This window comes from Rhinopithecus roxellana, chromosome 15, assembly GCF_007565055.1.
Source record: "Rhinopithecus roxellana isolate Shanxi Qingling chromosome 15, ASM756505v1, whole genome shotgun sequence".
In the NCBI taxonomy this organism is placed as follows: domain Eukaryota; kingdom Metazoa; phylum Chordata; class Mammalia; order Primates; family Cercopithecidae; genus Rhinopithecus; species Rhinopithecus roxellana.
This window is the reverse complement of record NC_044563.1, coordinates 118180631-118192687: the sequence shown is the minus strand read 5'-3', so window position 1 is coordinate 118192687 and position 12057 is coordinate 118180631. Positions and strand designations below refer to the sequence as shown.

General features: G+C 35.5%; 1 protein-coding gene across 2 annotated transcripts in view; it reads right to left on the bottom strand.

Annotated features, from left to right (window-relative positions):
• CEP126 (centrosomal protein 126) overlaps positions 1-12057 on the bottom strand; it is an 80486-nt gene that overhangs the window by 46260 nt on the left and 22169 nt on the right. For both annotated transcript variants that reach the window (XM_010363504.2, XM_030919024.1), the window contains exons 3-4: positions 9966-10111; positions 5921-6032 (exon numbers count right to left, since the gene is read on the bottom strand). In XM_010363504.2, coding sequence (XP_010361806.1) covers positions 5921-6032; positions 9966-10111 — 258 coding nt within the window. The remainder of the gene's footprint in view (positions 1-5920; positions 6033-9965; positions 10112-12057) is intronic.

Genomic DNA, 12057 nt, shown 5'->3' with positions numbered 1-12057 from the left:
TTGCACCACTGCACTCTATCTAGCCTGGCGACAGATTGAGACTAAAATATCCAATTAGCATGAAGTATAACAACTAATAGAAAAAAAAAAACCTGAAAGTGAAGAAGCCCTGTATAAAAAATGTATATTGCTTCTATATTAACTGGTTTAGAATTTTTTAAATTAGTCTAAATAAATCCTGGGACTCCCTCTAATTGTTTGTCATTTCTTTTCAGACAAGCTTTTCTATAGAGTACTCTAAAATTATATTGCTACATATAATGTGGTAGTAAATTATATTACTACCACAACTTCCACTTGTCTCTTAACCTGACTGTTATCTGGCTTTCACCTCTACCACTTCAATGTACTACTTTGCTTGTGGTTAACTAATTATCTAATAATTGCAAAAATAGGTACTTCTTGACCACTATCTTTCTTGATTTTAATTCCCTTGGTTTCCACATCACATTTCCTGTTTATTTTCTTACTTCTCTGGTTGTTCCTTCTCAGGCTCTTTCTTGAGTTCCTCTTTCTTGGCCTGTCCTTTATATATATAATTTTTTTCTTTGCCTGTCCTTTATATATATAAAATTTTTGAGTTATGTGACTTTCTTTTTTTCTTATCTATACCCATACTTCCTTTGTAATCTTACTTATACTGTCTTTGTGACCTTATCTATATTAGTGTGTGAGTAAAGGGTTAACAAAATCTTCTCCTTTTCTGTGGACCAATTCAACTTTGAGTTAACTTTCTAAGTCTATTTCTCTGGATAATTAGTAGGATTTAAGCTGTGTTACAAGGCACGTTGATTACAGTAAAAATGGCCTTTCATTGGTAAACCACATCTGGACGAAGAGGACTGCAAAGAAACCATAGATATCTGCTAGAAAGCTATAGTTTTGAGTTTCCTTGAGTATGATGATTCTTATTACCAGACATATCTCTTCCATGGGAGCATCATACGGAGCCATTACAAAAAACATTTGTTTCTGTTTAGAACACAGGGCCTTTTATCCAGAGTAGGTAGATGCCTACCCACTGTGATAATGTGAGCATTATAAGCCTTAAAGCTGAGCTGTCACTTATAGAGGGTAGAAACGTAGCAAAAACTAGCCCCTTAACTGCTTTGTGGCTTTCTATAAGGATTCATCCGATTGAAAAATGTTACCTAGTTGGCATGCAGTGTTTCCTGGTCTCTAACTGAAGCCAAACATAGCCTATTGCAGTTAAGGGAATTTGATTGTTTAGCTGAATCTAAGACTATCACTGGTGGATACTGCCATGACTTTAACTTTATTCATTCATCGATGACTGTCATATCTATATTCATGGCCCAGATTTCCTACTATAAGAAATTGGCTCTTGAATATCTCGTAAGTGTCTCAAACTCAAACATGTCATTCTCCTTCCAATTACTTCCTCCCCTAAACCTATTTATTCTTCCCTCATATTCATCAATTTTTTTTTTTTTTTACTGTGGCAAGAACACAACATGAGATCTACCCTCTTAACCTCATAGTCCTTATTTTGATAAATGGTTTTACCACTTATTAACTGACCAAATCTAATCTCTGGAGTCATCTTTGATTCTTTCCAGTCACTCCAGGTCTTATACAGTTACCAAAGCATATTGATTCTACTTTCTAAATAGCTTTCAAGAAGTCATCGTTTTCATCAACTAAAGTGCCATTTTACCTGATTTTTATACTTCTAGTGTTCCCCTTTTCTTTTCAATTCTGGCAACATTTCCAACCTATAAATATTGTGTGTTTGCTTAAAATCTTTCAGCAATTGTTTTTAAAACAAACTCCTTAACAAGACTCTTCATGATCTAACTCATGGCTTCCTTTCCAACCTATCTGCCCACAACTCTCTTCTTCTCACCGTACACATTAGCCAAACTGAGCTACTTGTGGCTCCCTTAACACAACATGCCTTTTATGATTCTATGCGTTTTTCACATGCTAATATTCCTTCTGGTTGAAGTTTCTTCCTGGTGTTTGTCTCAGATAAATATCCTCTGCATGTATCTAACTTCAGGCCACTTTATGCACTTTGAGAAGTGTTCACTCATGTTATGTCATGATATTTTTCCATTCAAAGTATTTACTGAATACCTCCAACATGATAGCACTGAATTAAGCACTACAGGGAATACCTGCATATGTAAGACTGAGACACTGTCCTTTAGAGTATTACAATCTGGCTGCGGGGACGAAAGTACACATGAAAATTAAGCAACAATATATACAATCATAATTTTCAAATCTATTCCTATAGCCTTGGCCTCTCACCTAACTGGTTAAATTATTTTTACACATTTCTACATGGATATTTGTCCCCTCAATTCAGAAGGCTCAAAGGGAATTTTAAAAAGTTAATCACATTCTCTTAATCATCAAGACTCAAAATATCAGTTGCTTTTGATTTTTTTTTTTTTGCTTTTTCCTATTTCCTTTGTCCTATACCAAACTCATCTATTCTTTTAATAAAATATCTTTTCTTTCTGCTTCCATTCTGTCTATTCTCCAATTCTGCTTCCTCCTCCTCTTCCTCATCTTCTTGTTCTTTTCTTTTTCCTTCTCCTTCTCCTTTTCCTTTTGAGACAGGATTTCACTCTGTTACCTAGGCTGGAGTGCAGTGGTGTGATCATAGCTCACTGCTGGGCTCAAGTGATCCTTTTATATCATCTTGAGTAGCTAGAACTACAGGTGTGTGCCAGCATGCCCAGCTAATTTTTACATTTTATGTATGTGTAGAGATGAGGTCTTGCTATATTGTCCAGGTTGGTCTTGAACTCCTGGCCTTAATCGATTCTCCTTCCTCAGCCTCCCAAAGCACTGAAATTACAGGTATGGGCCACTATGCCCAGCCTATACTTCAATTCTTATACTTCTAGTTGATCAATATCCTTAAACTCTTATTTCTTCATGTTACTTCTCTGCACTGTGAAAGCACATTATCTTCATTCTTTCTTCTCTCTCATCCTCTCACTACTCAAAACCTTTTATTATCAGATCCATCCTTTCTTCACTATACAAAATAGCACGGTTATGGTTTAGGCAGTAAGGATCTATCCCTCGGGTTATTCCAATAATTTCCTCTCTGGTCTCCTTGCCTCCAATTTGTCTCTATCTTCTCTATTCTCTAACATTTGCACCATTTATCTTTCTAAAATAATAAAGAGGATGCTCTCACTCCTTGCTGAAAAATCTCCATTGGCTCCCCACTGGTTACAGGATAAAGTTCACACTCACCTGCTAGACATACAAACATTTTACATCTGATCACAATCTACATTTCTAGATCATCCCCTGTCCCATCAGCAACACATCCTATAGCCCCGCCACTCTGAAAAAGTTCTATTTCCTCGGGGGTCTATGCCTTTCACAACACTGTAGTACTGAACATGCCTAAAACCCAACACATGCTTCTCTGATGAATCTTAACTCATTCTTTAAGACTACCTTCTACCTTCAATGCTGTACTTCTTTATTACTTTGCTAGTATTTCTGTAACAACCCCCAGTATGCAGTATTACATGTGTATTATGTTGTAAAGACCAACAAACAGTATTATAATGTAATTGCAAACCCTTGCTAGGCAGAGGACCATATCTCAGTCACAAGTGTAATCCATGCTAATCAATGTCCAACACAGAATAAGTACTTACTAAAATTCTACTCTACCTTTCTGGACTATAATTCTGTTGCTTATCACTTTAATATTCATATTTAAATATCATAAGATCTCTCTTAAGGGAAAAGCCATATATTGGCCATACATCTCCTCTGGCTATTGTCCTATCACTCTCTAACTTTCACAGCCAAACTAAACTTGTTATCCTTTTTGCTCTCCATTTCTCTTCAACTCATCGCAATTTATTTTCTGCCCCCACCACTGCACTAAAATTGGTCTGACAAAAGTTGCCAGTAACTTCTTTTGTTGTGAAATACAGTGCACACATTGTTTCTATGTTGGATATTCTCTGCCTCTCCAGATTCATTTGTCACATTTCTCTACTTGACTCTGCTCCAAGAGACTGAATCGTCCCTTGCTCTTTGATTTATGGCTGAGTTTGGCCAGTGGAAGGGACTAGAAGGAGAAACGAGGGTGACAGAAGAAAGAGGTTTTTGATAATTATTCCTCTGACTTTCTCCCTGCTGGGCTTGGTTTAGCAGTGGCTTACATTCCTCTCCCTAAGACCACAGCCTCCTTCTTCTACAGTCCAGCTCTTTTCAGTTCAGGTCTGTGTTGGTAATATTGACTTTGTGTCAGTTGTGGGGGTGCTTTACCATCCCTTGTTGGTTTTATAGTCCCTTACTTAACCTCTCAGTCACCTCTTTTAAGTGTGCCTCCTGTTTCCTGCCAGGATCCTGATTGACAGACATTATATGTCTGATTCTTTAGAAGTCATTCAATCTCTGTAAACTATTTTTTTCCCATGAAAATTTATCCTTCCCTAGTTTTCATGGTACTGACCTCTCCTAGTCCTATATGAGCCATTCTAGCCATTCTGTTTGCAAGCGTCTCTTTTTTTTCCACTTGCTTAAATGTTGCTGTTCTTCAGTGCTCATCACACACATACTCTCCATAGTTGACCATATGCATTACCATAGCTTCAAATGCCTTTAGCCTAAGTTTCTCTTGAGCTCTAAGCTATATAATTTCTACATTTATTGAAATATCCTCACCTTTCAATCCATTATCCACAATTGTTCACAATGGATTGGAATAATATGTTTAAAAAGAAAATTTCACCTTATCACCAATTTGTCTAAAATTATTCATTGACTCCTCTTAAACCCTCAAGGTAAAGTTTATACATCTTGGCATACAGATGCACTTATCCCTCCAATCTTGTATCTGGCAAAGCCATCTGTAGTTTGCATTCTATGATGTACACATGCTCTTACTCCAAGAGTATATCATGGCTTCGATTGCCCTTGGCTTTTGCACAGCTCATCTCTCTGTCTAAAATGCCATCTATTCACTTGTTCCAAATAACTACTATTTTCTTCAAAGCTTTGCTGAAGAATTCTCTGTACCATGAGGTCTTTCCTGAACTCTAATTAGGATCAAGAAGATACATTTACTTGTTCTTAGTCCTAATCAAGGGAACTATTGACCACAGATATTCTAAAAATGGAATAACATTATGCACAGGTAAAATATTAACATAATTTATTGTCTGAATTGTAGATGTTATTTATATAAATGAATGTTATATATTATTGTAATTACTCATTTGGCACTATTCTATATTTCTGAAGCATGATTTCACTTATCTTTTAGATTATACACTAGGGATTATATTTTACAATAGTATATACTTCTCCATATCCCCTTATAATGCCTGATCTACTTCTATACATATAGTAGCGTTAAGAAATGTTTGGAATAAATAAATGGAAGATACAGGATGTCCAAGGGTACCCACTCGTTGATTGGTCTATCCTATTACTTATAGATGATTCACTTATGCCATCCTGTAGAAGAACCAGGAGACTCTAGCCTTTTCAAGACATCCAAGATAGATTTTTAGTGAGGAAAAACCCATTTCTACCATAAAGTTACGCTTTTTACCTACATTTGTTACAATTCAACATAATTTTTCTCTTCTCAGTAAAGATATTAAATTTTAATCAAAATATCAGTATCAATATTTAAAGTGTTTTGATGATATATGTTCCACAAAAAATTATTTAACATACATAGTATTTTGTAACACCAAAGACTTTAAGACAACAAATTGGAATTCTGACCTATTCTTGGAGCAATTTACATTCTACTCTACCTCAATTTAATCTGTAAAAATAAAATAATAAACTCTAAAACAGAGGTGAGGAATAGCTGATGAAAAGGCTGACAAGCACAGCAACTGGATGGTTATACAATTATTGTAATAACTGTATACAATAATCATAAATTACTTACCTCCAGTTTATTGTTGGTCTATGGGAAAAGGGAAGGTTTACTTCTGATTTTAAGTTGGATTCCTGAATTTGTTTGAGGGCCTCTTCTAATGGAGGAACTGGTTTCCGGAAAACTAAAGAGATAATAAAGACCAAAGAGTGCTGAATCACTTTATCTTCAGTGGTATTTTTACATCTAATTTAATTGGTTAATGACAAAATATTACTTTAAAACTTTTGTAAAAAGAAAATATTTTCAGAATAGTGTAAATACTTTAAATTTTGACATTCACTTCCCAAAAGAGAATGTGTTACCTCAAAGTTTTCATCACCACTTTTAAGAATATTTATCAGGAAAAAAGAGACTCTGAGAAATGTCCAGGCTCTTAATCCTGGCATGCAAACTCCCCTATATTTGATCTCATAGTGGTATAAATTTCTGACACTATTTATAAATATTCCTATGAAGAAAAGGGGAACATACAAAAACACCAACTAACATTTACTGAGCACTTAAGTTACAGACCTTATTTTTAAGCACTTAATACACATAAACTATTTAACCCTCGCTATGGCCTATGAGGTATATTTGAATTTTACAACTGAGGAAACTAAAGCATATAGAAGCAAAGTAACTTGCTCAAGGTCATACATTATTATGGACACTCATCCATATACTGTCCTGTACAACGTTTAATATAACCCTATGTCCTATATATATCCACTTTCTCAAAGCCTTCCACTGTGCACTTTGGTACTCAACATACTCTATTTTCCCCTACTTCCCTCTAAATATTGTCTTCTCTTTCTTGTTCAAGTTGAAGCATAGCTGTCTTTTAAAGACATCAATTCTCCTACAACCTCCTCAAATAGAGACATTATTTTCCTCCCATCGTAGACTATAAATACACTATGCTATCTATACATAGTATCTATAGTGTATCATATACTATAAATAACTCAAGGCCTAGAAATAGAGTGAGTGAATTTCTGGCTTTAGCTCTTCGTGAGTACTTCCAAACTATCTTCCTCTTTTCTCCTTTAAAACACCGATATGTCATCAGACTTTTCAATTATTACAATGTTTGTAATTTATTTAGAATGTTTAAGTAAAAACAGTATGTTATTATGTAAGGTTTAGTTCAAACTTGAACTCTAGAGACAATCCATTTCCCTAATCAACTGATGATTACATGAAGAATGCAAAGCTATAGGATAGTCTGCTGATATTTCGCATCATAAAGGATGCATCTATGAAAGTAATCAATTAATTTAAAAAGTATTTATTGAACGTTTAAAATAAGGTTTTCTGCTAATTTATAGAGGCACTGTTCTCGTTCTAGCCTCTCTTCCACCACTTTTTTTTTTTTTTTGACGGAGTCTTGCTCTGTCACTCAGGCTGGAGTACAGTGATGTGACCTCAGCTTACTACGACCTTCGCCTCCTGGGTTTTCAAGCAATTCTCCTGCCTCAGCCTCCCTAGTAGTTGGGATTACAGGCACCCGCCTCGATGCCTGGCTAACTTTTGTATTTTTATTAGAGATGGGGTTTTACCGTGTTGGCCAGGCTGGTCTTGAACTCCCAACCTCAGGTGGTCCACCCGCCTCGGCCTCCCAAAGTGCTGGGATTACAGGTGTGAGCCACCGTGCTCAGCCTCTTTCACCACAATCAAATTAGTAACTAAATCCTATTGATTATGTCTATTTTTTTATTTTTTTGAGATAAGGTCTGAGTCTGTTTCCCAGGCTGGAGTGCAGTGGTGTGATCTTGGCTCACTACAACCTCCGCTTCCTGGGCTCAAGTGACCCTCCCACTTCAGCCTCCTGAGTAGCTGGGACTACAGGCATGCACCACCATGCCTGGCTAATTTTTGTATTGTTTGTAGAGATTGAGTTTCATCATGTTGCCCAGGATGGTCTTGAACTCGTGAGCTCAAGCCATCTGCCTGCCTCGGCTTCCCAAAGGGCTGGGATTACAGGCATAAGCCACCTCAGCTGGCTGTGATTATATCTCTTGAATAAGCATCTCTGGTTGGGCACAGTAGCTCACGCCTGTAATCCCAGTACTTTGGGAGGCCAAGGAGGGCAGATCACCTGAGGTCAGGAGTTCAAGACCAGCTTTGCCAGCATGGTGAAACCCCATTTCTACTGAAAATACAAAAGTTGACTGGGCATGGTGGAGGGCACCTGTAATCCCACATACTTGGGAGGCTGAAGCAGGAGAATCTCTTGAACCTGGGAGGTGGAGGTTGCAGTGAGCCGAGATCGTACCACTGCATTCCAGTCTAGGTGAGAAGAGCAAGACTCTGTCTCAAAAAAAAAAAAAAAAAAAAAAAGAAAGAGAAAAAAAAGCATGAATATGGTAACTCTTATCTCTTACACTCAATGCACTGCTTTAATTTAGGAGCTTAACATCTCTCACCATAATTATTTAAATAGTATCCTACTAGTCTACTTACTTTAGTAAGTCTCTTCTTCAATCGATATTCCATCTTGTAACTATAATTATCTTTTTAACAACTCTAATTACATAAGAGACCCCAAGTTCCCCACCTCATATGCATTTTCTCTTTTTTCCTTATAGACCCTATATAGTTAGGGGTAGCAATATACCCACATTAAAAAAACTATTTTTTTCAGACTCCCTTGCAAATAAAGTTGCCAAGCAGAGATCTCAGAGGTGCACCTTTTTTTCCTGTCCTTTCTTCTTGCCTAGAACACTGCTGATAGTTGAGCTCTGGCAGCTACCATGTGACCATGACAGTGAGGATAAAAACCATATACTAAAGACTGTTGAGCCGAGTGACAGATGATCCTTCTGTCTCTCAACTCAGTATAATCAACAAACCAGCTCGTGACTGCCTACCACAGAACTCCATATTATACGGGAGAAAAATAAACTCCTATCATGTTGAAGCTATTGCTATTCTGCACAGTTTTACTAGCTGCTCTTATTAATAGTAATATTACTAACACAGCAATGGCTTGCTTTCTCATTAAAAAAACTGTAAGTGGACTGTATTTTGCATAAAGATGAAATTCCTGGCATGGCATATAAAGTTCTATGAGAACTGGCTACCTTTATTTTTTCTAGCTTCATATCCATTTTCTTCTTTTTTTCCCCATCCTATGCTTCAGATACACTGACATACATAATTTATTTGTACAAGCTGTTCTTTTGCCTGGGATGTCCTTTTATTTTCTGTTTGCTTCGCAATATGCTCATTTGTTAAGATCTGACTTAGTCATTTTTCCAAGAATGATGTCCTTGAGGTCCTGACATAGGTTTAGTGTTCTTTCCTCTGTGCTCTCACGGCACTTTACACACTCTGCTACCATAGCAATTATCATTACATTATTGACATTGCTTATACCACTCTCATCTCCAAAATAGGTTGTGAGATCTTTAATGGTAGAATGCAATTAGATTTTTCTGTATCTCAGCTTAGCCTAAGGCTAAGTACAACACAGTATACCATAAGTTTGCTGAATACATAAAGGTTCTGCTTATCACTTTTCTTTATGAAGTTTTGACATACTGTTAATTGTCTTACTATTTAAGGTACTAAAATGTAGATATAATACAAAAGAACCAACTGTAATCTTATTTAAATTCTTAAATGGTTCCAAGTCTTTATCTTGTTGGATTATATTACTCTGCAGACTTTCTTTTTGTTCTGCCAGTCTCTCAAATATGAATTTGAACCAAACCATTAAAAAATACTAGAATAAATGTGACACTAATTTTCTGAACCCAAACGTTAAATTTTCTTTGTACGAAGCTACTTACCAAATCAATTTTAAAAAGACAAAACATCATAACCAGTTGGAAGCCAATTCAAACTGTAAGTTTCAGAATTTAGTAATAGAGCCAACAGTATTCTCTGAATTAAACCTGAATCAAATAACTGTTTTTCATTTGGTTAAAGTGCTTTTACTCAAAAGTTATATTGGTCATTTTAGTTTATTTCCACTTCATTTCTTCATTTATGATTTTATTGTCTACTCAAGTCAAATAAGATTAAAACTTCAATTTTTGTTCTCATATTGTTCTAGAAATTAAGGCACCTGCTTTCCTCCGCTGTGAAAGAGGAATATGGGCACGCTGGAATTTTTCAGTAACTTCTTCAAACTTCTGTTTTCTTTGTTGAAGTATTTGTTCTCTAATTTGGTGTTCTTTTTCTTCTTGTTCTTTTCGTTTTTCCTCAAAAGCTCTATATTTAAAACACAAAGTAGGCAACAGAAATAGGTGGTAAGTTTAAAAAATAGTTTCAAAATGATGCATTTATTATATAACAATGTTTTCATATTTCAAAATTTTACTTAAAAATAACATATTTTAAATTTTTTAAAACAAATGTTTGCCAAAGACTTCTTTCTTTGTAAATGTAATTTCAGAACTTTATCCAGGTCTCTTGCAACTAAGAGAAGATTCTCTAATGCGTCCCTTTCTAATTTCTGACAGGTCTGCATACCTATTCCCACTTGCAAACTGTCCTGTGGAAAAAACCTTTTCTAAGGAAGCTATGCCATTTTCTGTAATGTGAAGAATGAATTCATTAGTGAAAGAAGTAACTTTGAAAATTATGAGGTATTCAATAAAATCTGTACATTTTTTTCTTTTGGACCACAAGTTTAAAATTGGCTGTCATTTTAAGTTGGAACTGTGCTAAAAATTCAGGAAATTTACATAAAAATGTGAATTTCCAGTTTCTCTTCAAAATTTGGAAGAGCTGGCAAATCTGGATTCTTAATCACACATAGCTCCAAACACCTGCCCCAATCCCTGCCATTCCCTATTTTTCTTAACTTTCTTATTTCATTTATTTCTGATTGCTCCCAGACACTTGAAATTTATGTTCTCTAGTTTAAGCTGTACTGTCTGAAAAATTGATTTTGTCCTTGGAAGACTCTGTGTGTGTGTGTGTGTGTGTGTGTGTGTGTGTTCGCACATGTGTGTATGATTCAATAATTATTTGCTGGAAAATGAAAAAAAAAGAAAAAAGATGAGCCTACAAATCACTGATAGAGAAACCTCCAAAGGGAACTCCTTAGAATGCATGGGGTTAGGAGATGGTTGGTAAGAACTCTTTTAGAATTTTTAGTGCCATAGGTTACTATTAACCATCTTTCTAAAGACCTCTCCTGGCTAGAACATTATTCTACTCTAAATAGCTCCGATTAAGGGAGCTATATATACTTTCAGGTGATAGAGAACCATAGATCTCCAAGTGGTCCAACATATGAGATAGGTAGAATGTAGTGATATAGCACCAGAGGTGGGGGAGAAGATTTTTTAGCTCCCTAAACAATCTCCTTCAAGAATCTCCCCAGGTCAAGATAAGAAGTTGCTTTTACCATTTGATTCAACATAATATTAGAAGTTGTAGCCAGAACAAGTAGGCAAGAAAAAAAAAAGAGGCATCCAGACTAGAAAGGAAAAAGTAAAATTAACTCTAATCCAGATGACATAATCTTATATTTAGAAAACCCTAAAGATTCCACCTAAAACCATCACTAATAAATGAATTCAGCAAAGTTGCAGGATACAAAATCAAAACATATAAACCAGTTGCATTTCTATACACTTAACAATGAACAATCCAGAAAGGAAATAAACAATCTTAATTTACAATAGCACAAAAATGCTTAGGAATAAACTTAACCAAGGAGGCAAAAGACTTATACACCAAAAACTGTAAAACATCACTGAAATAATTTTAAAAAGATGCAAATAAATGTAAAGACCTACCATGTTCATGAATTCAAAGAAGATATCGTTAAGAAGACAACACTACTCAAAGCTACCTTCAATCTATTCAATTCCTCAAATCCCAATGACTTTTTTTTTCTTTGCAGAAATAGAAAAATCCACTTTAAAATTTACATACAATGTCAAGGAACCCTGAATAGCCAAAAATAATATTGGAAAAAAAAAAAAAACAACCCAAAACGGAATGTTTCACCCTTCCTGATTTCAAAACTTACTACAAATTTATGGTAATCAAAGCAGTGTGGTACTGGCATAAAGATGGACACACAGACTAATGGAATGAATAGAGAGCCCATAAATAAACCCTCTTATATATGGTCAAATGATTTTCCACAAGGATGCCAAAACCATCTAATGAGAAAAGGACAATCTTTATAGAAAATTGTG